The 26,185-nt window shown below is 45.9% G+C and overlaps 1 protein-coding gene across 1 annotated transcript in view; it reads right to left on the bottom strand.

Moving 5' to 3' along the window:
- Positions 1-26,185, bottom strand: part of LOC147113783 (transcription factor SOX-30-like) — a 146,742-nt gene that overhangs the window by 36,235 nt on the left and 84,322 nt on the right. The window contains exons 2-4 of the mRNA XM_085995111.1: positions 16,731-17,148; positions 6,432-6,671; positions 4,621-4,809 (exon numbers count right to left, since the gene is read on the bottom strand). Of these exons, the coding sequence (XP_085851237.1) occupies positions 4,621-4,809; positions 6,432-6,671; positions 16,731-17,148 (847 nt within the window). The remainder of the gene's footprint in view (positions 1-4,620; positions 4,810-6,431; positions 6,672-16,730; positions 17,149-26,185) is intronic.

Genomic DNA, 26,185 nt, shown 5'->3' with positions numbered 1-26,185 from the left:
CTGTGCTGTGCTCCCTCAGTGGCTGCAGCATGGCTGGTGAAAGGTTGCTGTCTTTCTAGAAGGCCCGGCTTCGGACTGTATCATCTCGGTATGGGCAGCAGCAGCCTGGGCTGGCTGGCTGACAGGCAACAGCAGGAGCACTGGCGGATGTTGGTGCTCCACGGAGTCACTGCCACTCCCTCGGGGCGGTGCCTCAGCAATCCTAGTAATCTGTTGGAGGACAGATTGCTGGACTTCTGTGACACTCTGCAAGCTCCTTTGAACACTGGTAATCGCAGCCATGATGGCAGCAGTCTGAGCTTGCGTGGCAGCAAGCTGAGCTTGCACGACAGAAGTCTGAGCTTCCACTGCAGCACCCAGACATTGGGTGGCTTCTGCTTCTGCTGCAATGGAAGCTGAGACATTGGCCATCAGACGCTGCATCATGGTGGGCCCACAAGTATGCTAACGGAGTTGGCCACCACTTCCATGCTGGAAAGGATGGGCTCCAGGCTCTGCACAAAGCCCTGTGTCAAGTTGGTGCCGATTCCTCCATGCTCCTTGAAAGTGCACGCAGGCTTTCTGGCAGGCCTGCCAATGCACCAAGCATTTCATTATGCATACCCATCAGCATTCTTCTGTAGTCCACCCCATCGAAGTGCTCATCTGATTCCTCTGCAGCAGAACTCGTGTGCGACCTCGCCCTCCAGCAAGCTGGCACATGCGGTACCCTTCTCCCCTGCCCTGGTTGCAGACCACTCATGCCCGGTGTCTCACCACGTGCAGATCCTGCATCTAAGTAACCCTCTAAATTCACAGAGTGTCAGTATCTGAGCTGGTGGCTGTGAGTGTCAAATCAAGTGACGGTTCTATGTCTTCATCATCACTGCCTTCTTCCCCTTCCACTTGTTGCTCTTCCACCACTGCCTGGCCAGGTTGCAGTTCTTGGGTATCTGAAAGGAGAAAGACACAAGGGTAGGGTTTTGGTGTGGGGTGGGGGAAAAGTAAGAGGTGCATTCTTACACCATCTGCAGCTTTTAAATCAAAAGACATTGTGGGATGAGGGGGAAGTCGGATGTGAGAAGGAGGATTAGGTATGAGGATACCGTCATCTTCAATGGTTTCAGCCCCGCCTCAGTGATGGCCGCTTCAATGATGGCAACCACCGTCTCCTCCATCGGGGTATGGACATGCAGGCGTGCCTGTGCCTCTCCAATTAGCTCCTGCTGCCTCCATTTATGCGGCAACTTGTCCTGCAGCAGAGAGTATGTCAGTGAGTGTCATGCAATCTGTTTGGGTGATGTGCCTGTGAATTTCTGACAGTGTGTGTCTTGCAGTAGTGCTAAGTGTGTGAGGGTGAAGTGAAGGTATGAATGTGAGGTATGTTCGATAGAGATTGTTGGTGGGTGAGTGATGGGGGTGTGGTGCATTAAGCAGTGTGTGAGGCTAGTGGCGCAGTTGGTGGGATATGGCATTTGAAGATGAATTCACTGACCATGCCCACTCATGTGAGGGCATTGAACTTTTTGCGGCACTGCATCCAGGTCCTCGGGGCTTGACTCCTGACATTGACCGCCACAGCTATCTGCTCCCACTGCCTTTGCAGAGTTTGTCTGGAGGGCCTCCTGTCCCCCTGTGGATAGAGGACCTCTCTCCTCCTGTCCATCTCCTCCACCAAGGCCACCAGTGCAGCATCAGAGAACCTTGGAGCCTGGTCTCTCCTCTGTTGCATCATTATTCCGTCTTCTTCCTGCTCAGAGTCTCCTCCACAAAGATTTCCAGCACCTGCTCCAGCCAGAATGCACCTCTCCTTTAAGAGGTGCAGGCTGGCTTTAAGTAGTGCACACTAGCTTTAAGTGGTGCTAGCCTCGCACAAACTTGGACTCCCTGCTGAGGCTAGCACGTTTAGCGCCGGCTGCACAATGCAATCATTTAAATTAGCAGGCAGCACGAAGTTTGCCTTAATAGGATGCAATGGGCGCGGGTTAATCACGCATTGTGATCCTGCGCCCGTTTTCAGGGGCTATCGAATTTCACCCCCTGAGACATTTTTCAATAGAACATGGAAGGTTCAGTGAATCTAAAATACATTTTCAAAATTATGAAAGGTTTCAACATGGTAAATAGTGAAAGATTGCTTAGATTGGTAAAAAGGGGGCATGGGAGAAATTGTTCCTATTCGTTCCTGATTTCTGTGCTAAAGATAGGAGTTGCGGGGAGTACTAAGTGCTGGGGCACCCTCATAAAACAGGTATTAAACTCCTTGAATATGCTAATCTGGGCTTTCACACTTGTTTTGAACACCCCAAATACAATTTTGAAAAAAAAGGGTGCTCCTCCTGTTTGTATAGCAATTCTGCATGTCACTGCTGGTCCGTGCTAGTTTCTCTCCTGTTCACCTCCACTGCTCCAAGAACTTACCTCCGGGCTTTTTCTGGACGAATTTTCTATTCTCCAACTGGCGAGCTGCGTTGGGATGCCCATTTGGCATCTACAGCTCGCCAGTTTTACGTAGCGGAGGCCCGAGACCCAATTTCCAGCAAACGCCCAGTCTTCATCCTCAGGCGGGCGCTGCAGGCGCAAGACCAATTTCAATTTGGAGGAAGGGAGGAATGGAGGGACGGAGTGAGAGGAGGGGAGGAATGGGAGAGATGGTGACAGGAGGGCAGGAATGAGGAGAGAATAGAGAGAGAGGAGGAGAGGGAGAAGAGTAGGAAGGGCGGAAGTGGATGAAGGGGATGGGGGAAGGGAAGTGGGAGCAGAGGGGGAAGAGGGAAATGAGGGGAAGAGCGGCATGAAGGGGAAAAGGAGGAGGGAGGATGGTGGAATAGTGCGAGAGGATGGTGGAAAGGAGCGAGAGAATGGCGAAGGGAGACAAGAGCATAGAAGAATAGATAAAGAGAAGGGACGGGGCAAGGGGGTGTTTCCGGAGGGTGGGGAGGCTCTTTTGGCATCAGCAGGTAATGGCGGGGTGGTGGTGAATGATTTTGGCCTCAGTCGGGGGGGGAAGAGGGTGGGTACTGGCAGCTAAGTTGGGCTGGGGAGGGGAGAGGAGGAGGAAAGGGGAGGGGGAGGACAGGAAGGGGAGGATGGAGAGCGGACTGGGAGCAAATGGTGGGCGGGGGGGGGGAGGCGTGAAGATTTTGCCTCAGAGGAAGGGGAGCAGTGCCAGTTGGCTATTTTGGCTTCAGCGGGGTGGCAGGAGAAATGCAGGTTGGGTGGGCTGCAAGGTCGTTTATTGGCCTTCGAGAAGGATTCAGTTTCTTCGGACATGTGACCACATCCTTTTTTAGCTTTGCCAACTGTTCAACACTTTAAATATGGTTAACATCTGTGTCCTTCTCTGCGTGGCTTTACTTGGGGTCTCTCTCTGTGTTCGGGGAATGTTTTGCAGTCATGAAGGTAGAGTCGTGAAGAGATCGCAAAGTCTCTGAAGAATGGATTCAGTCAAGAATATTTTTTTGTGGACTTTGTGGGATTTTTCTGAGGGTATTTTCCCTGTTATGGGATTGCCCTGTGCAGATACGTGAAAGACTGGTTTTGTTAAAACTCCAGAGAACACATGGCAGTTGGCTGTGACAAAAGAACTCATCCAGTATGTATGGGTCCAGCCAACAGTCCTGGAAAAAGGAAGTGGGCCATTGAAATTGATTAGAAAAACCACTCTAATATGCAAAGCACTTTTCACCTCCATCTCAGAAGAGAAGCAGAACAATGAACCCACTAGCTCACCCAGCAAAGACCAAAAGAGATGTCCCAGACTTAGGGCCATTAACCCAATACGCACGGGTCTGAGGATAACTCATCACAGATTTAGCACCGGAGTTCTCAGAAGCAAATGGATTTTTAAGATTGGTGGGAAAAGACAGGCAGACTATCTATAAAGACAGATTCTTTTCCACCATTCTCTCTCTCTCGCTCCTGCTCCAACAAGATAACAAGTACCAGAGAAAGCCGACGAGCAGAGCGATCGAAACCGGGGTAAGCCTAGTCTCTCAGAAGTGAAGTTTTTGGGCTATTCTGAGGGTGGGAGCTTCGTTTGGTTTAGCCAGGCGAAAGGGGTTTATGCGACTGGGTAATTCGTTGGTAGGGGTGGAATCAGCGTTCGCCACAGCAACAAGGGAATTACTGCTTGTTATAGTCTCCAGTTTTGTACTGTATGTATGTTGATTGTAATCTGGATTTCATTCTCCACAGGGATAGTGATTTCATTTAGTAGTGCATGTTTTAGCCAGTGTATGTTCGACCAAATAAATACAAGTTTGATTTTTCACCGAAACAATCCTGTCCGTGACTTATTTCATTTACACTCTGACTAATAATTCCCGGGTATAGAACTTTCATAAGGCGGGAGCGATTCGAACTGTCCGTCTAGCAATTGGGCTAGGATCAAAACCATTTACATCTCCTGGCGACCAGCGGCAGGACCTGGGTTAAAGGAGTGTAAAAACCGCCTACAGTCGGGAGCTGTTATGTAACATAAGGTGCCACCACACTATTTTGAATGTGCTTCATTATGATTATAGTGCCATCTACTAGTGCAGTACCATACGAATCTGGAGCTCACTAACCATTTTTATTGTATAATAGATGTGTTGAACTGCACTGTTCAACACGATAATCTTAAATTTCGCAACTTACCAATAACTGATGGTCGGTTGACATTAGTCTGTAAATTCTGAATGACCACCGAGTAGGTGGCAGGCCGATAGGGGTAAATGGTTGCAGGAGTTGTAGAAACAATATTTTGACCACTGCCAGGAAAGACGTTTGAAGGAACACCCAGTGCAAATCGTTTTTTTTTCCCTGGTCGTGGCTGGTACACCCAACCTAATGGATCAAATTAACATAGTAAATGATGATGCAATATGAAGTTTGCACTAATTCAGATGTTAAACTAAAATAAACTTTCACAAAATATATTATTTGACACAGTTTGAGAAAAGGAGTATCACTTATTCACTTACTAGGTGTTAGGTAGGTTGGGTTGGTTGCGTGCTGGAGCCCAAAAGATTCTGGATTAACATCCCAGCAGGGTCATTCTGTCTTTTCTCCTCTGAAAATGGATAACATAAAAGCCCATCTAAGGGCATGGTGGGAGCCGGAGACTGGAGGAACTGTGTGCAGTGCTTAGCATACTGTCACAAGTACTGTCAGACACTCCTGGCAACAGAAATGGAGTTCAACATCACCTCATGCATCCATCCAGTGCAAATGAGGTGAGTCTCTTTCTTACTGATTCCTTGGTGAAGATTTCTATTTTTTTGTTTACCTATTGGCAATTTATTTTTACATGGTATTTACAAGTGTGCAAGTTAATACGTACAGTGAATCTGTTCTAATCTGGGCCTTTCAATCTTATCCTTCTAGAATACTGATCCTACAATTTTCCTGTTATAGCCTTTTAATATCCTCAGGAAAAGGCAAACAGGACTTTAATGACTCATCTGAATGACATCTACAACAACAACAATTTTCATTTATATAGCGCCTTTAACGCAGTAAAACATCCCAAGGTGCTTAAATTTGGAATGCCCACTGGCAGTACTTCCTCAATATTGGGCTGGAGCTTCAGCCTCGACTGTAGGTATAAGTCTTGATTTGGTGCTCAAACCTGCAACCTTTTGAGGTAAGAGCATTATCGACTGTGCTAGGCTGACTATTGTTAGATCCGTGATTCTGAGAGTATGATGTTTTTCAATAGCCACACGGATGCTGTAACTTAACAGTCAACAGGTGTTTACTGGAGGAGGGTCGTCTCAAGACTGGGGGTACAGAGGCATGCGCAAGGCTTATATACAGGTGTGGTCACTGCCGGTACTACAGTATACAGGAGCTGTAAAAGTAGATCTGTCTTAAAGGTACATACACTACAACTATCATGAGAGGCAACCTGATATTCAATTACTTTTTCTCAGTACTTCTGGGGGAGCACGGGATCAAAAATATTTCTGCCAAAAAATTAATTCGTTGACAGTATTTTTTTTAAAACATTTTATTTACAGACTATTTTAGTAGCAGAAGTACAGTTAGACCCCACAAAAGAAAACAATGCAGAGAAATTCCCAAATGGTGATGGCAGTTGGGAGACTATTGAGATCTAACATGGTGATTCTTCACTGGAGTGGGAAATTTAAAGTTTTCTTAACAAGGTGTATGCTTCTAATTATATTTTTATGTAGACATTAGAGGAGCATTTTTCATGAGAAATACCTGCTCCTGTGGCCTGCTCCAGAGTCCTCCCCGCCCAACTGGAAGCCAAGCCTGTCAATCAGGCTGACTTCCGGACGGCAAACCTGTCAAGTACAAAAGACATATGCTATGGAGTTAAAACTCCACAGCTCTGCAGCCCCCCACCACCTGCATAACCGTCCCCTGTTAGGATCCAGGCCTTCTTCTTTGCTTCTCAAAGAAAATAAATCTATTACTATTCCAAATAGCTTTGAACTCACCAGGAAATTCTTCCCTGTGTTTCTCTTTTATCTTTTGTGCCTCATCATAGTAAGGTTTCTTCTGTTCTTCAGTCAGCTTGTTCCACTCCAGGCCAAGCTGGACACTAATTTCAGCATTATTAGCGTTGGGGTTTGCCTTGGCTAATGATGGTCTGTGAATCCGTGCCCAAACCATAAATGCGTTCATTGGGCGTTTTATGTGCCCACTTCTGTCTTTGGAAGGTGGCATATCATTGATTTCTAAAACCAGAACAAAGGAAGAAAAATCAGATAAATGTGTAATTGTACTGGTGGTTGGACAAATTATGTCAGTAGAGTGACACAGTATATTAAGGAGATAATAAAGGGTTTACAAACCTGAAAACACTAAGTTGTGCTACTGGGGTAAAATCTAATTGTAAACGTCGAAAAAATTATACTGAAATAGAAGTGGGAAGGAAGGGCAAACATCTCGGTAGGTCAACAGTATCTACATAAAATCTAATGCAACAATGAATCTGGTTACCTCTCCACCGTAAATTATTATGGCTGTGTTAAATGGCTAACAAAGAAACCTTTCATTTCTTGAGAGTGCACAGCTTATGTGTTTACTCTCTATACAATGGGGGCGAAATTGGGTGCCTTTGCGCCTCCTGTTAGCGCCCGCAGGAATTAACGCATCGGGAATGTTGCGGCAGTGCTACAGCGATGCTTCCCGATCTCCTTCACCTGGATATTGTGATGTCATCGCTGTGCGCATCGCCCCGATAGCGCCCCAGACCCAAAATTGACTTCCACCGACAGCTGCAGGAGGCGTGCATCGGGCGGCCGGCCCCTTCAGGGGCGGTGATTAAAGGCGAGGTGGCCGAGGTAAGTAAAAAAAAACGTACTTTTCTTGTTGCAGTTTTTTTCACGGGTTCCTGCCCGTGATCGATCAGCCCTGCACTCTGCTTGAGTGCCGGGCTGATCGCGCGGGATCGCGGCTCCCTTGGTGGTCCAGGTAGATACTTTTTCAATTGCAGAGCCTGCAGCGATGGCCCTTCCCTTTATGGGAGGGAAGGAGCCTTTGAACGCGGCAGTGCTGCACGGCCCAGTGTACAGTGCTGCTGAAGTCTCCGCCCCGCCTGCTGCCGATTGCACTCCAAGGAGGAAGTGGAGCGTTTGATTTAGTGCTCCACTTCCTTCCTGGGGCACAAAAGCACATTTTAAAAAAGTTTAGAAACATTAGCGCTTGGCACTAATTTTATCAACTTTTAAAAGTTAGCACCCCAAATGGGGCTATAATGAATTTCTTCCCTTATGGTTCTTAGCACAAAAGCAGCTTTTAGGAAAGATATCATTCTCAAATTGACTGTTCCAACTGCATGCTGGAACTTGGCTTCAATTCTTTTGACTCTGCAAAAAGTGTATCAGAAAGAACCCAATCAATCCAATGCAATTGATTACTGACAAATATCTGGGAAAACAATTACCAAGCACATCTAAGAGCTAGGAACATTTAACACCTATCACAAGGCCATTAAGGAACAGCGGGCTATAAATTGGTTAGCCCCCGAAAACGGACGTGGGGACCTGCACCCATTGAGTGGAATGCAGGCAGCTTGCCAACTTCATGCCACCTGCTTATTATAATGATTTCTGTGTGCAGCCAGTGCTTCCCGTGCTGTTTATTGGCTGCACGCATCAGCAGGGGGCCCAATATTGCTAGTAACTTGCACTTCTAAAAGCTAGCCTGCTCCTCTTAAATGGGAGGTGCATTGTGGCTGCAGCAGGTGCTGGGAGATGGTCTGCAACTGAATCTGGGAAAGAGAGAAGAATGGCTGACCATGGGAGAGTGCGGGCACCCAGGTTTTTGGCACTGCACTGGATGCCTTGGCGGAGGAGATGGAAAGGAGGAGATATGTCCTGTATCCTCAGGGGGGCAGGAGGCCCTCTAGACACACGATGAGAAGGCAGTGGGAACAGATAGCCGTGGAGGTCAATGCCAGGAGTTTAGCCCCAAGGACCTGGATGCAGTCCCAGAAGAAGTTTAATGACCTCACACGAGTGTTCAGGGTCAGTGAAAGCATCTTCAATTGCCATATCTTACCAACTGCACCACTAGCCTCAGCCGCTGCTCAATTCACCACATCCACATCACTCAGCTACCAACAATCTCTATCAATCAGGACTAATATATAACATTATATGCTCCACCTCATTCTCACACACTTAGCACTGCTGCAAGCTTCACACCCACATTTCACAGCTTGCACACACTATTCAATCATGACAGCCACATTACCCAAACAGATTGCACGACACTCACTGACACACTTCCCTCTCTCTTGCAGGAGAAGGTGGTGCACAACTGGAGGTGGGAGGAAATAAACAAAGGGGGAGAGGTGCACCTGCATGTTTTAACTCCCATGGAGGAGATGGTGCTGGCCATTGTGGGAAGGGCCATTGCTGAGGCCGTGGCCACTGGTAAGGCTGAATCCACTTAAGATGTTGGTATCCTCATACCTAGTCCTCCTTCTCATATTCCACTTTTCCCTCATCCCTAACTCTCTTCTGACTTACAAGCTACAGATGGTGTAAGCATGCACTTTTTACTTTCTCCTCTCCCCTCACCACAACTCAAACCTTGTCCCTTTTTCATTTTAGAGATCCAAGAATTGCCATCTGCCCAGGCAGTGCTGGAAGAGCAGGGTGGCAGTGAAGATGAAGGGACGGCGTCACTTGATTTCACAGTCGCTGCCACCAGCTCAGATACTGACTGCGCATAATTTAGAGGATAGCATAGAGGTGGGATCTGCATGTGGTGAGACCATATGTGCTGCAGCCAGGGCAGGGGGAAAGGAGAGTGCAGGTGTCAGCTTGCCAGAAGGTGAGGTCGCACACTAGTTCTGCTGCAGAGGACTCTGATGAGGACTTTGAGGGGGCAGGCTACAGAAAAAAGGCTGATGGGTGTACACACCAAAATGTTTGGTGCATTGGGAAGCCTGTCAGAAAGCCTGCGTGCAATGTCAAGGAACATGGAGGAGTCCAGCACCAACTTGGCACAGGGCTTTACACAGAAGTTGGAGCCCATCGTTTCCAGCACAAGCCTTTAAGTTACCAAAAAAGTACTTCAGCCCCAGCTAGACCACTGCCTGTAGACTATTGAAAATTTTAACAAGTATGGAAAAGCACCTAAAACCCAGAGAATTGCAGCAACAGCCAGAAGAAATCATCCAACAACTAACCTGTAAGTAGTTGATGATCCCTTTAAATAGCGCTAATGGGGGGTCCTTCATGCTGATGAATGCATGTTCAGCTGTGGGAGGCTAAGAGAGGGCATAGGCTGGAGCGTGGAGCTCCAAAATGGCAGCGCTGATGTCAAATCAGCATTGCATGCTGATTGACATCATGAACTGCCTGCTCTGCATACTTCTGGCGGATGTTAGTTGCACACGCTAACCCCTTTACCAATATGGCGTCCGGCGCACTTCACGTCAGAAAGAAAAAGAGATAGAGAGAAAGAAAGATTTGCATTTTTATATAGCATCTTTCACGACCTCAGGAATTCCCAAAGCTCTTTACAGCCAATGAAGTACTTTTGAAGTGTAGTCATAATTGAAATGTAGGAAACATGGCAGCCAAATTGTGCACAGCAAGGTCCCACAAACAGCAATGTGATAATGACCAGATAATCTGTTTTAGTGAGCGGATTAATCACCTATGAATGCTTATGTTTGGATTTGGATTGTTACTGTGCCATTGCTTGTGAATGAAATGAATGGAAATGGCTTCCGATAACATGGTGTGTCTAACGAGCTGGATGCACACTGCACATATTAAACTACGGCAAATCATTTGGATTATAAAACATGGATTTAGAAGTTTAAGTTTTACAGTTTAAATGCTTGCCCTTTCAACACGCTTCGCTGCTTTTAATCCATTTGTACCCTACAGCCATCAGCTTGCAAGTTGTATAAGGGCAGTAGCAAATAAATGAAATACAGGTCGCTCTTTTCAATTTATCTCGATTAAATTGGAATGAGAAATAACAGACTCATCTGATTTCATTTGATCTCTGGTGTTTAAAATTTGATTTTGATTATCTTGACATCGACAACACCCATTAAACAGATTAGTTATTTGTTTTCTTAATCCCTAAGCGAGGTGAAGACCCTGGCTGTTCAGTAATGGAATTAATTTGGGAAAAGAAATAAAGTTAAAGTACAGCACATTCATAGTATAGAATGCAGTTCTAAATTGCTTTATACAGACCGGACAGAGAGAAAAGCACCTAAAGTAAGCCACATACAAAGGTTCTTACACAAACACAATGCATAGGAAATGATCAAACAATCTAAGTCTGTAAATGGCCATTGGCGTCGCTGCTTCTGATTCGCTGCTATGCTTGTTGCGGCATATTCTAATTAGAAAACCAGGTAATTTTGGAGTAAGTTAGCAATGGCGAAATCAGCATGCAAGATGGCAAAATTTACAGTCTACATCGCCAGGCTCACCATTGTAGGAAATTCTGGGCCTATATGTCAAAAGGTTTTATAGTTTAAGGTTTGTACATTTTTGCTATTTAAGTTATTTATGGTTCTGACCTGATCACAACAGAGAAAATAAACTACTCGGTAGGTGGGAATGAGTATCAAATTCTGAGAAAGACTATAACTAGTAAGAATTGGCCAGCTTACTCCATTTTCTGAGAAGTATTTTTCCATCTTTGAAAGATCTGCAAAGAACTCAAATGGCAGGTTTGTTTGTTTAACTCTTTCATGAACTGGTTCAAAGCTAACGTGTTATTTGGGCTGACTTAAACAACTCGCTATTACAGCCTGTTGCTGTAAATGACTCAACCAATGAATGAAGTTTAATTTTATGAATATGCAGTTCTGCATGCAGTTTCCCTATTGGTCCTGGGGATTGGGATGAGTATTCTCCATAACGCCAACTTCGTGCTGACTGTTCATGTCAATGATTTCAGAGCGCAGCCAGCAGTAACCATGCTGTTGATTGGCAGCACGCATCAGCAGGAGGCCCAAAATCATTGCTTGCTAGCACCAGTTAAAGCTAGCCTGCATTGCTTAAAGCTGGTCTGCACTTCTTAAAGGGCGGTGCATTGTGGCTGGAGTAGGTGCTAGAAGTCGTTCAAGAAGTGAATCTGACCTGGGAAAGTGAATAATGGCACTACATGGGACAGAGTGGGTTCCAAGCTATTTGGACATTGCACTGAGGCCTTGGTGGAGGAGGTAAGAAAGGAGGAGAGATGTCTTGTATCCACAGGGGGGAAGGATGCCCTCCAGACACACGTTCAGAAGGCAGTGGGAGCAGATAGCCCTGGAGGTCAAAGCCAGGAATCAAGCCCCGAGGACCTGAATGCAGTGCCAGGAGAAGTTTACTGACCTCACACGAGTAGTCAAGTTCAGTGAATGCATTTTCAATTGCCATATGCTACCATCTGTACCACTAGCCTCAGCCACTGCTCAATGCACGACACCCCCATCACTCACCTACCAAGGTAGCGCACAACCAGAGGCAGCAGGAACTAACCGGAGGGGAAGAGACGCACCTGCATGTTCTAACCCCCATGGAGGAGACAGTGCTGGCCATTATGGGAAGGGCATTTGCTGAGGCCGTGACCACCGGCAGGGATAAGTCCATTTAAGATGATCGTATCCTCATTCCTAATCCTCCTTCTCACATTCCACTTCTCCTTCATCCCTAACTCTCTTCTGGCCTACAAGCTGCAAATGGTGTAAGCAATCAATTCTTACTTTTCTCCTCTCCCCTCACCACAACCCAATCCTTGTCCCTTTTTTCATTTTAGAGATCCAAGAACTGCAACCTGCCCAGGCAGTGGTGGAATAGCAGGAAGACAGTGAAGATGAAGGGACACTATCACTCGATTTCACACTTGCAGCCACCAGCTAAGATACTGACACTGTGCGTAATTAGGGGATAGCATCGAGGCGGGATCTGCACATGGTGAGACACCGGGCACAAGTGGCAGCCAGAGCAGGGGGCAGGGATAGCGCAGGTGCCAGCTCGCTGGAGGGCAAGGTCGCACATTAGTTCTGCTGCCGAGGACTCAGACGAGGACATTGATGGGGTAGGCTACAGAAGAAGACTGATGGGTATGCACAATGAAATGCTTGGTGCATTGGGAAGCCTGCCAGAAATCCTGCGTGCAATGTCAAGGAGCATGGAGGAGTCTGGAACTGACTTGGCATAGGGCTTTGTGCAGAGCTTGGAGCCCATGCTTTCCAGCATGGATATGGTGGCCATTTCCATTAGCACACTTGTGGACCCAACCATGATACACTGTCTGATGGCCTATGTCTCAATTTTCATTGCAGCACAAACAGCAGCCGACCAACACGCCCACACACTGCAGTGGAAGCTCAGGCTGCTGCTATCATGGCTGTGGATTACAGTGTTCAAAGGTCTTTCAGGGTGTCACAGCAGTCCCGCAATCTGTTATCCAACAGAGTACTAGGATTGCTGAGGCGCCACCCAGGGGAGTGGTAGTGGCACCATGGAGCACGAACCTGCTGTCCTCTCTCAGGAAGACACATTCATGCTCCCACCACTGCCACTCCGCCAATGCCCTTGCTGTTGCCTGTCAGCCAGCCAGCCCAGACTGATGCCGCCCATGCCAAGATGGTGCAGTCTGCAGCTGGGCCTTCTTGGCCCAGAGCTGCTCGAGGTCGTCCTCCAAGACCATCAGCAGTTTCCTCCACTGAAAGTCAGCAGCCTTCCACCAGCCATGCTGCAGCCATTGGGGTAGCAGTGCGTAGGAGCACTAGGACAGGCAAAGGCACATGGAAGACGGGCACTAAAGGAATTCCACACAGGGGTGATTAGTTTACATTTGTATGCAATATGGCTTGATTTGATTTATAAATTTGGTTTTGAATGTTAATTTTGTGGTGGCTTTTATATTTGCATTGTGGCCAAGTGAACGCTGTGATGGTCAGTGACAGAGGAAAGGTAAGGTGTGGGACTGTTGGTGAATGTGGAATTGGGGTTGTGTTTACTGGTATCGCACTTGGATGAGTTCTTCACGGACAACCCAGGTAGAAAGGGGCTGTCCAGGTTGCCTTCTCTCTTCCTCCTCCTCCTCCTCAGCTGCTCGCCGTATAGCTGGTAGCAAGGGCTGTGCCCTCATGGTGGCGAGGTTGTGCAGCATGCAGTAGACCACCGTGAATCTTGACACCCGCTCTGCTGAGTACTGCAGGGCTCCTCCAGAGCGGTTCAGGCAGCGTGAGCGTTGTTTCAGCACACCAATGGTTTGCTCTATCACATTTTATGTGGCAGTATGTCTTTCATTGTATGCATGCTGCCCACGTGTGCATGGGTTGCACACTAGAGTCATGAGCCAGGTATTCAGCAGATAGCCTTTGTCGCCCAGTGGCTCAAATGCAGCTGGCACAGCGGACTGCCGCAGAATGAAGGCATCATTACTGCTGCCAAGATACAGGGCATTCACCGACATGATTTGCTGCCTATGGTTGCACACCAGCTGGACGTTGAGGGAGTGGAATCCCTTTTGGTTCCGGTGTATGGCAGAGTTGACATGCGGAACCCGCAGTGATGTCAATGGCACCCTGCACCATGGGGAAGCCTGAAATCCTGGTGAAGCCATGTGCTCGCTCCACCTGCTGGTCTCTGACAAGAGAGAATTAAATATAGTCAGCTCTCTTTGAATAGAGAGCCTCAGTGACCTCCCTCACACAACAGTGGACGGCAAACTGCGAGATGTTGCAAATATCTCCAGCTCCAGCCTGGAAGGTGCCAGACACATAAATGTTCATCACCATGGTCACCTTCACAGCCACTGGCAATGCAGTCCTTGCCCTGCTCTGAGGTTCCAGTTGCAGCTGCAGCAGGTGGCAGATTTCAGTGAGGATGGCCTTACTGAAGTGCAGACACTCACACACTGTTCCTCGCTGAGGTTCAGGTAGGAGAATTGCTCCCTGAAAACCCTGGGTGGGTACGGCCTCCTGCTGAGGGCCCTTCTTCCCTCCTCCCTCTTTCAGCAGCATGTCCTGCTCTGCGTGGCCTCTGTTCATTCTCCAAGTCATGCTGTATTCCAAGGGAAATTCCTACTAGTGAACCCACAACTGGCAGCAAGTGGTTTGTGCAGAAGCCTTGAAGTCAGGACAAAGTACTTCAGCACCTGCCACACCACTCCCTGTAGACTTTAGCAACTTGAAACTATAGAAAGCACCAAACACTTGTAGAATCGTAGCAACAGCCAGAAGAAATTAATCAGTAACTAACCTGAAAGTAGTTGATGGTCCCTTTAACTAGCGCTGGTTGGGGGGTCCTTCCTGCTGCTGAACACGTGGTCAGCTGCGCGAGGTTAAGAGAGGGTGTTAGTTGGAGCGTTGAGCTCCAAAATGGCATCGCTGGTGTCAAATCAGCGTGATGTCATGATCTGCCTGTTCTGCATACTTCCGGCGGACATTCAGTGCACGTGCGCCAACACCCTCACCAATATGGCATCTGGCGCAACTCGCCCCACAAGTGTGCGTGCGTGCAATGGACGCCATTTTGGCACACAAACAACGCCTGTAGCGCCCAAACAACAGGCACTACGGATCCGAATTTTGCGCCCTGCTTGTTTCAGCAAGTTTCTTCAATCTGAGTGGTTGAAGAGCCTTGCTGTTTCTTGCAGATGACATAGATCTCCTGTAGAGGGCGCTGTGCTGGATCAGATGCTGGGTTAGAGCAAGTCTCTACTCAAAAGCCCCCAAAAACTTTGTGGGCAGCTGTTAGCGTAGTGAACGGTAAGCGCCATTCCCTCGCTGCTGACCGCAATATCCGGGCCATTAACTACATCTCTGAACAGCCTTCTTGCCCACATAGCAAGAGCTCAAAGGCAGCACTTGTCAGTTGTTTAACCCCTAACATGGTTATGGTCTTGTGAGAAGAAGGGGATGGGGAGGTGAGTGTGGTTTTTTTTTGGAGTCAAGGTGGCTCCAAGATAAGATGGGTGGTAATAGGATGTGAGAAATAAGTGAAAGCACTATGGCAGAGTAACCCGATACCTGAGCTATGGAGGTTGGCAGTACTCTACGGCACTGTTGATGATTGATTAACCAGCCTGGTTTACTAATGGAAACTGGAACCTGTCACAGGTGCTTCGAATTGTTATCACCTTTCAAATGACTCTACAAGCCAATTCCCTAATTGATAGGGTTGTCCTGGCTGGATAAGCAGCGGAATGCTCTGTGCTGGTAGCCTGCATGGTGTTAACTTTTTAATCTGCAGCAGTATCCCCATGTTACTTGGGAGGTTCAGGCTCTACCAACCTGCACCTAGCCTCTCTAGACTTAAGTAAGTGGGATCCTTGGGCGAGAGTGTGTACTTCCCTATCAGGTAAACAGAACTCTACTCAAGTGGATTTCTCAGTAGTTTGGTTTGGAACCTCTTAAACATGGCGATGAGTTTATGTGCATGATCGACACTTGGCTAATCAATTAAAAGTGATATATAGGTGGTGGATTTACCCACTGAGCCATTGAGGGAACTTGAAGATCTTGGTCTGATCCTTGGTCTATGCAATTAGTCGATCTCAGATGGGCAATTCAGGTGGGAGGGGGGGTGTTTGGCAATTTGCATTAGGAAGCTCGGGCCAACAGCTCCCAATCCTTATCTGGAACTGCATATGTGTGGAGTTCAGTAAAAACTTGGTTCTGATCTATCCTAATTATGTAAGCTGCCAATTCTCGCACTTGAGCAATGACCACTTTGGTGAGGTGCTGCAGGCACCCTTGGAACCATAACCCAGCAGCAGATCTTGCATTCAGTAGAGGAAGGATAAGGGAAGAAAAGCAGATAGAAAAACTACAGCAGGAAATGCCTGTTAATACATTCACTGAACCAGTTTACTGTGTTTTTTTAAATCCTCATTTCCGTACATTGTATTATCTCCAAAATGCTTGGTCACTTCAAACATCCACCTAAACCTCTGGCAGCAATCTCTTTATTTATAAAGCTTTTAAAAGGCACAAGTTGCAGCTGTTGTCTTGAAAATTTGCACATCACCACGAAAACAGATATTTAGAGTCCGTTTAAAAAGGGCCTCAGAGCAATCATTGTCCATGTATTTTAAAACAGCAAATGGCAACCTCTCAACCTAACATAAGTAGCAAAACGTTGCACTCACACTTCTTGACATTGTAGTGCTACACAACAACCAGAGATGTACGATTCCTGAACAAAATACTGGTTTTGACATAAAAATAACACCAGGAATACACAGCACTCAAATACGGTTTAACAGATGACAAAATTATATTTTCTTAATATGGGTAAAGATAGAGGTACCTGCTTCTGTAGGAGGGACAGTAAGGGGAACATTTATAGTATTGATCTTCAAAGATGGATCCACTTGTGTCTGTAGCCTGATGTCGCCCAGGTTGTTTGATGCTAGTGGTCCAGATAATTTGGCAAATTTGACCACGTCGCATGTGGAAGATGATCCTTGAAGTTGAAGTTTGATTCCAGGTGGAAGTGGGTGTAAAGTTATAGGAAGTTTCAGATCGGAATGTTGTGACCCATCGGTCCCGTTCAGATCCTTCAGGAACAATAAATCTTTAGTCTGCTGAGCTCCTCTGTTGGAACTAGAAGGTTTATAATGCTCATCATCTTCTAATTTTATCTTTTCAGTCACATGTTGGCCAGCAATATTTTGATCACCAAAGTCCTTTCTTGAGCTTAACCCTGAAACAAACTTATTTTCACTCTGAAAAACAAATGGAAAATTGTTATATTAAAGAGAAAATCTGAACTGTTATAATTTTTTTAATGTTTGAGCTCCCTAATGACTCAATTGATAAAAGCACCACATTTCAAAGTGGTACTGATCTATAAAGATCAGAAGCTCCTAGGTTCCATTCCAGGTCAGCACTGCATGAGCTAATATCAGCCAGGACAGCAGTGAGGTGTCAAAAATCACCTGCGGGAAAAAAATCAGCCAGAATCCTCCCTTCTGATCAGCCTGCTGACTCCTGGTGGAAACTGCATGCGTTTGGATGTTTTGCTAAGAATGAGATCAGGCTCAGCTGTGATGTCAACTATGGTTGAATAGCTTGCTGAGACTCATTGTCAACGTTTGCACATGCAGAATGACCCATGGATCTATATGCCAGCAAGAGCCAGTGCTTTTAGGATGGGAAGAGGCAGGGGAATTTTATTTTCTTCTTAATTTTTTTGCCAGAGGTAATAGTTAAGAAAGCACCATACAACACTAATAGTTTTGGTTTGTTGCTACCCAAACCAATCGATCTCAAGGGAGGCAATAAAACACAAGTAAAACCTCAAAGAAGATAAAGCGCTTTCCCCTCTTAGTTAGGGTGCAGTGAATTCCTTATAATAAAGGGAGTGAAGGCAAGGGTCAGTAATAGCATTATGTACAACTTCTAACATTCCTCGCTGCTTTTGCTTCCATTTATGTGCAGATTATAGCAAAAATTATTGAATATTTCAAAGTGAAGACCAAGACTTTCAAGGCTGCATCTTGTCCACCATCTTGTTCAATATTGTCATCAACATCAGTGGAGCCGTCCAGGGATGTTTCTCAAACTTGGCACCACCTCAACAGTTTTCAGGGATGGAGACCCAACTTGAGAGGCTACAGCATCATTGAATTTTTTTTTAAGAAAGCAAAGAAATTACAAGTAAGAGAATATTTTCTAAGCTATTTTCTAGGCTTTCTATCCCCTTTAATCAAATAGATCCCCCTAACTCAAAGGCAAATCAAGCATACACCTATCTAACCCTATATCTCAAATTATTCATCTTTGACAAGTTGTCTTCATTGACGTGATATTTTCACACAAGATTTGATTATCGCTATCTGTATTTATATGGCTTAACCCTATTCCTAATTAGATATTTAGCTAGCTCTTTTTTTTAAAAGATGTTAATCAACACTGTTTAACAGGAGTCAATAGTTGAGACTGGGATACATAGGAAACTATGGCAACCTGTTAAAATGGGTGCAGAGGGAGGGTATGAGTGACCGTGTGTGTGTTTTTATCCTAATCAAGGTGAGAAATACCAGCATTCAGAAGTGGAATATTTTCCATTTTGTTCTACCAATACCAGCATTGAGAACTTATCTCCATGACTTTTCTGCTTAGTGACCAGAAAATATCCACAGGATAGGAGGACTCTGAAACAACATTGAAGTCAATGGTGAGTAAAATCAAGCGAGGTGTAAAGTGGGTGTCCGACCGGAACGAAACCCGTTCCCACCTAGTGGGTTAGGTTAAAATCAGGGCTAATATCACATGGAGTAGCAGAACAGCCCCATATGTTGTCCATTTTATGTGGCTGAAAACATAGGCATATTTCATTTGCACTTTGTTCCTAGCAGTTTTACATTGATAAACTGAATGATGTCAACACTGAACAGGTATTTTAGAACGCTTTGATGTCTCATTAAGTAAATGTTCTGCTAGGTGTGATACTGAGCCAATAAAGAACCAGGTTTGATCTGTGGTATATGCTGAGTTAGTTGATCTCAGCTGGAAAGTGCTACCACTGATCCTTTGAGCTAGTGGTGGAGTCACAAAAAAAAGGCCAGGATTCCCAATCTTGATTACTATCCAGTGACACCAGATGGAAAGCATGCGTATATCGGGTGAGGACAAAATCAAGCTCAGCTATAGTTTCTTTCCCTACATATCTCTTCCACCCCACCCTGTTGAACACCTGCAAGCACGCACTGTCTGAAACTCATACATGAGCAAAACGTACTGGAGGGCTGCTGGTATTTGTGGAACAATACTCTTTCGTGAGTCACCATCTTCAGAAGGGGGGAAAAATGGAAGAAGGGAACAAAAGTAATACAGGATACGCTACACTGTCCTGCAAAAAAAAATAATTATGAATTAACTAAGGTGGCCTGGATGTACTATTCCAGGGCATAGCAATGCAATATATGGATACAATGCTAATGATCACTATCTGGAGTGTCGCGAACCTCAAGTGTTATATGCAGGCAACAAACTGCATGTTATATGTTACAAAACTGTCTTCACTTGCTGGAGACCACCTCAAAATTCAATCCAAACTACATCTGTCAGTTTGAATAATTTACTGAAAAATGTCAACTGTTCTGTAGCAATGTGTGTGCCAGAGAGAATGGTTATTTACTCTTAAACTCAGTTCAACAGTGTAATCCAGGCCTTCATGCTAGATGGGGTATTTTGTGTTGGGAAGTGAAGAAATAGAGAGTTCGGGAAATAACAGGACCAAATCTGGAATCATTTTTTTGGAACTTACCTTGATATGGAGCCATTGGGAGCCATTGACATTTGTATTTCCACAAATAAAGTTGTTTGCCTATAGATTTAGCAGTGCTTCTAATTTCTGTGCCTTGGTTAACTTTTCATATGATGAAGAATTGTGTTTGGGGAATACAACCAGACTCTGTGGTTTTAATATGCATTGTTGCAGCTTAACAAAGTGATTCTATCTTTTGGGCAATCATTGAATTAAGTCTATTGATTAAAAATACAGATGTTGCTCTGGGCGAATGGTTTGTAAACACATTGGCCCCGATTTTCTGCCAGCCGTCGGGCGGGTTTTCAGGCGGGCGGGGGCCGAAAATCGCAGAAATAGGGGGTCGCGACCCCCCCCCCGCCTGATTCCCCGCCCCGTCCGACTTTCGGACCGCCGTTTCTCTGTGACCTGAATCAGTCCCGCCCACTGCTGGCGGGACTGGCCGTCGGAACACTAATCACCAATCATTACCATGTTTAAACCTATTTTCAGGGGCCGTTGCGATTTTGTGGGGTTCCCCACGCTAAACACGCCTGCGGGGAACCCCGCTGATGAAACCTGGCGTGAAGCTTGCCGGCTTGCTTGCTGTCAGCTGCAGGTCATTCGGGAAAGCTGCGATTTAATCAGAGAGCATTTGTATGGTGAAGGACCTTGTTGCTGCAGGCTTGGGGCTACTTCTTCAAGGCTTAGGCACAGCTGTGGAAGGTTGGAGCCTCACACACTTCTCCAATGTGATCTCCTGGGAAGCCCCTCTTGCCACCTTCACTCAGCGCTTCCTCAGCAGGGGCATCTACGGGAAGCATGGGATGCCTTTTTTTCCTTCCCTTCTTGCCATTAGAGGATCTCCAGCAGCAGAGGCGGCAGCAGCAGAACTAGGAACAGCAGGATGAGCATCAGGAGCACCAGGCTGCTGCTCACTCACCTGAAGCTGCACAGAGCAGAAGGGGCCAGCGCTTGGAAGTGGCTTGAGAGCACCTTGCTGCGCTTTAGGGGGCCATGGGGACCCATTCCTGCACTGGCAGTCCTACTCAGAAGGACTTCCATGAAGGTCTGGTTTCTCTGTTCAATAGATGGCCAACGCTCCTCAAGAGATGTCATTCTCTTATGAGCACTCACCATGTTTTCCATACCCTGGCGAGTTATCTCCTCCATGGAGGTTGCCAACCTTTCCATGGTGATGCGTTCATGCACCAATGACTCCACAAAAGCTCTGCTCATGGTCGCTATGGACTCCTCCATTCACTCCACACCCGCAGCGACCCTGGAGACAAAACCTGCCAGAGACTCCTGCATCTGTGCATGGAGATCCATCACCTCTTCTCTTGCGGATGGACGCAGAGGCAGAGGGTCGACATGCAGCGCAGTTGAGCTGAGCTGGCAGAGTCCTGCGTCCTCCGACGAGGACTCTTTACTGCTGTCCCTGTCTCCAGAATCTGCTGAGGCTCACTTGTGAGCTGTGAAACACCAGGTGACAACACTACTCTATGTCCCGAAGGTCCCCCCAAAGTGTGAGTGTCTGCGCTGGTGCTGGGTGCGCTTACTTCTGCTGACGCTGTGCCCTCAGAGGTTGGAGCTTCCTCTGAGGAGTCTGGCTGCACAGCCTCTTCCTCCTCCACAGTGGGGATGGGGGCTCTGGATGGTCCTGTGGGGGAGTAGAGGAAGGAGTTAGAGATGTGATGCCAAGGTTACATGCACATTCGAGTTGACATCTGCTGACACCTGCATCCATGCAGCCTTGGTCTCAGTGGGAGGCCTCTTCCTGCCTGACCTAGGGAAGAGGACCTCCCTGTGGGCCCTAACCCCATCCAATAATGCCTGCAGTGAAGCTTCGTCGAATTTGGAGGCAGCTCGGGGTCTGGCACTGGCCACAGCTGCTGCAGGCTCCTCTGCCATCCTGTATGGTTTGTTTGGAAGCCAACAGAGGAAGCAATGCTTGCTGTGGACCTTGAAAGCACCACGAATGATGACATCATACTGTGGGGCTTTCTGACTAGAAATGGACAATTAGCAAGGCTGTCCACACGCTGGAAATTAATTGGCCACTTGAGGGAAAATTGCGTGCAGCTGGCTGACATTTTTTTGTGGGTCAGGACCTCACATTCGGGGAATCCGACCATTTCCCACACAATCCACTAAATTGGGCCCTATGGCCTAGAAATTGGGTTTTGGCGCAGCGACGGCTTTAGCGCCGGAAGTTAGTGCCGGAGCTAAGTCGCGCTGGGCGGGCCAAAAATTCACTACTTCTGCGCCCAAACGGCTGCCGGCGCTGCTGAAAGCTGTTAGCGCCTGAAAACTGGCGCTATGCACTGAATTTCGGCGCTATTCCGGCGCTGCGGCGCCCGCTGCGGTGCGGCAGGTTCGGGAAGTGCAGGCCTCCTCCTTCCCTTAAGGAGGAGCTGCCTGCACCCGGCCGCGGCCCGCGATAATCTTTTTAAAAATGAGCCCGGCACCTCGGACAAGTGCCGGGCTTGCTTCTGTTCCGGGGGGGGGGGGAAGTCCGGGGAGGGAGCTGCGGCCAGGCGGGCGGCGGGAAAGCGGCCGGCCGCCGCGGGGCCTTTAATGCGCCGGCGCAACGTTCTGTAAGGCACCTCTGCCAGAACGTTGCTTGCGGCTGCCACGGGTGAGGCGGCCGCAACTCAATTTCCGAGTTCGGGCGGGTTACCATGGCAACCGGGACGCTGCGCACACCGATGACGTCATCGGTGCCGGCGCAGCGCTACCGGCCTAACGCCGATTTAGGGCCCCTGTCAATTTCAAAACTGGCCATAACTTCGCCGCTAGGCCCTCTAGCGCCTCAAAAGCGGCGCTAAGGCCAGTGAATTTCTAGGCCATTGTTTCAAACTAGAGTGTGTAACACAATACTTTAAAAGCAACTTTGTACATCCAACTTCTAATAAGCACTACATATAAGTGTAAAAATACAATGTGTGGTTGAACACTACTAACGGAGGCACTACAAGTGGATTATATTGGTTAGTTAAATGGATAGACAAATAGATGTATGTATGACTTAAACATCAAATTCCTCCACCATTGGCGTACTGTGGCTGCAGTGTGTGTTATCTGCAGGATGCATTGCAGTAACTCGCCAAGTTTTCTTCGCCAGCACCTCCCAAACCCGCGACCTCTACCAGCTAGAAGGACAGGGCAGTAGTTGCATGGGAACACCATCACCTCCAGATTCCGCTCCAAATCACACACCATCACGACATGGACGTATGTCGCCATTCCTTTATTGTCGTTTGGCCAAAATCCAGGAACTCCTTACATAACAGCATTGGGAGAGCACCTTTACCATAGACTGCAGCAGTTTAAGAAGAAGGCTCATCATCACCTTCTCAAGGGCAACTAGGGCTGGCCAATGAATGCTGGCCCTGCCAGCGACGTCCACATCCCCAGAATGAATAAAAAATAACTTAAATACATCAAACAAAATGATGCATGGTCATTACATTTCATGTTAATTTTTGGAGCTAGGGATTCACAAGGATTCATGCAAACCACAATTTTTATACAAATATGGGTGTCATGGATCTGCCAATGGTATTTTAGGATACATTTGTTCTGGTGTGTTTTTCTGTCCTCAATGCTTTGACATGAACGATCAAAGCATCTGTTGGTTGCTCGTGGCAATCACCTCTAATCCAAGAGCCTGAAGCAATAACCCAGTCTCATTATCTTAATATGAGGAAATATAGGGGTATATTCACTGATCCTGAGATCCCACTGAGGAGCCATGCTTAAAGGGAGCACTAAGAAAGTCTTGTAACCCTACCTCCCTTCAAGCACAGTTGTCCACTAGGAGTGTGGGACCATTGAATTTATCCTATACTATCTGAAACAGAATCAGAGAAGGATGATAAGCTACCAAATTTCTGTTAGCTCAAAGAAGGCACTTCTATTTTTAAGAAAATTGGAGTTTAAGAAGGTATAGTAGAAACAAAGCTAAATCTGAATTAACTCAATATTAACAAAGGAACAGAACGGTAGGCCATTTAGCCTCCTTGAGCCTGCTCCACCATTCTATTAGATCATGGCTGATCTGTACCTCAACTCCATTTACCTACCTTTTCTCCATATCCCTTAATACCCTTACCTAACAAACATTTATTGATCTCAGTCTTGAAAATTTCAATTGAATTAGCATCCATATTGAATATCCCTACCAAGAAGTTAGAGATGACAGATGTCAAAGGAAAATCCTTTTAGACTGATTCTAGTTTTGTTGTAAGTAAGAAACATCCACTCAGGGCTTCCCATTGTATTGCCCCACCACAATACATTAAAACATCCGGTGGTGGTTTATTCTTTGCAGTCAGAGAAGTAAGACCTTCAATTAGCAGTCAACTGATTTTATTCTAATTTACTGCCTCAAATATTAAATCAGTCATTTGATCCATGCAAATTATTTTTTCCTCACGATTCAGGTAATAATTGGTGAAAGGTGGCATTAAGACAAGATTCCCAGCAGAAATCCAAGTTTCCCCAATAGTTCTACCAGTGCAGTAAACCATTTTCAAAATTATACTTACTTATAGGAACCAAACTTAGAACTGTAAGACTGATCTGTGCCATGTAGCTAGATTTTTTTTAAAGTAACAATGTGAAACATTGATGTGGCCAAAGGAAGAATGTTTACATGATCAAAGGAAGAGAGATCCAGAATATTCTGATTCTGGTGTTAGTTCATTTTATCAATCTAGGTTCTAGAACTTTACAATCTCAACTATTATTATTACACACGATATATAATATCCATTACAATATTATATATGGAAGGCCTGGAAACACAAGCAAATGTTGTTATTGGTCCAGAAAGATTTGCTTTTTCATAAATTGAACATGTTCATGCTAATGATCAATTCTTGTAAAGTCTTACTGTGAAATAATTCTCAGATAATGCATAATCCAATGCCAATTAAGCAAAATCTTGCCTCCTATATCTGCATAGATGATTCTTTCACTTCCTGATGGTCAATAAAACAGGACTCCATTGTGATCTTAGAGGAGGGGATTGTAAGTGTCACCTGAAGCTGTTGTGGCTAAATAAATTGTTGAAATCTGAGCAACTAAGTACATCGAGGAACGAATATTTCAGTTTAGGCTTGAGTACGAAGAGAAAATCTCTCAAATGGAGGTATCTTCCACAGGATTGACACAGAAGAACATATGAACAATATGTGTTGTGCCTTCATCTGCTCCACCACAATCCTAGAGTATGAAGGTAGGAGAATATAGTCTCATATGCCAAAGGATAGCTAAACAGAGAGACCATGTCACATAGGCTCAACCACAAACATTGAGACAAGTACATTGCAATTTTTTTTGCAACATCACAAAGTGTGGTTGTCTTCACAAGTCAACTGTCAAATTGATGTGCTGCATCTAAGTGTGCAAATCCAGTAGTTCTCCTCTATATCGTGCCAAGATGTTGCCATTTATATCTCCAGAGTCAACTGAAGGTTACCTTCAGGGAAATGTAGGGGAACCATCCAGTGGCACTCTGGCCGATATGCCATTCATCCTGAAAATGATCCTGTGGAGGGTATCTCCAATGAAGATTTCTCCCAAAGTTCCACAGATAGGTGCAAATGTAATCTGTAAATAAGAAAGCATGGAATGAGAAAAGGCCCTTCTGGCCATCAATGCTGTTTTTTCCACAAGCCATGTGCAATCCATTCTATCATGAGTACCACCAAATGTATTTACTTGCTTCAGTGAATGTTCTGCAAAATCTCTCCCTGACCTCCAAAATCAATCAAGGAAAACTCCAGAAAATCCAATTCTGTCCACACATCCCTATAGCCTTCAATCCTTTTTGCAACCAGACAGTTATCCGGCTTTTTTTGAGAAATTAATTACACTAACATTAACTACTTTTGTTAGGAATCTGTTCCACTTATCCACTGTTCTGTGGGAGAAACCCCCCTAGTTTAATTTAGTGCTTACAACTCTAGTTCTGTGCTCATAGTCCAAGTTAAGCAGCTTGCTTACATCTATACCATTCATGCTTGTTAATATTTTGAGGACCTGTGTCTGAACATCAATCTTTTCTCCAATTGAAACAGTTCTATGTGCTGCAATCATCCTTGTAACTCTTCTCTGAACTCTCTCCAATGCATCAATATCTATTTGAAGGCCGTATGCCCTACACACAATATTCTAAAAGTGATTTCAGTGAGTAACTAGAGAATTAAAATTATTTAATAATCAACAAATGCATCCTGCAAATGCAAAAGTACTTGATTATCCTACTGATAACAGCTTGACATTGACCAGATACTTGCAGGGAATGGTTAATAATCACACCTAAGTACTTCTACTCTTACATTTCGCTAATGGAAACCAATTACTGTGTCCATTTCATGTTTCTTGCTCTCCAATGTACATAGGTTAAACCTATCTGCTGTTCCTTAAGCCATTCACTTAACTTGTTCTGGTTCCATTTGAATGCTATCAATTGCTTACTCCAGTTATCTTGTAATTTTTAC

Source organism: Somniosus microcephalus, chromosome 8 (genome assembly GCF_052327205.1).
Source record: "Somniosus microcephalus isolate GS21.2 chromosome 8, FLI_Smic_1.0, whole genome shotgun sequence".
Classification (NCBI taxonomy): domain Eukaryota; kingdom Metazoa; phylum Chordata; class Chondrichthyes; order Squaliformes; family Somniosidae; genus Somniosus; species Somniosus microcephalus.
Note: the sequence above shows the minus strand (reverse complement) of the source record. Positions and strands in the feature narration are given on the sequence as shown.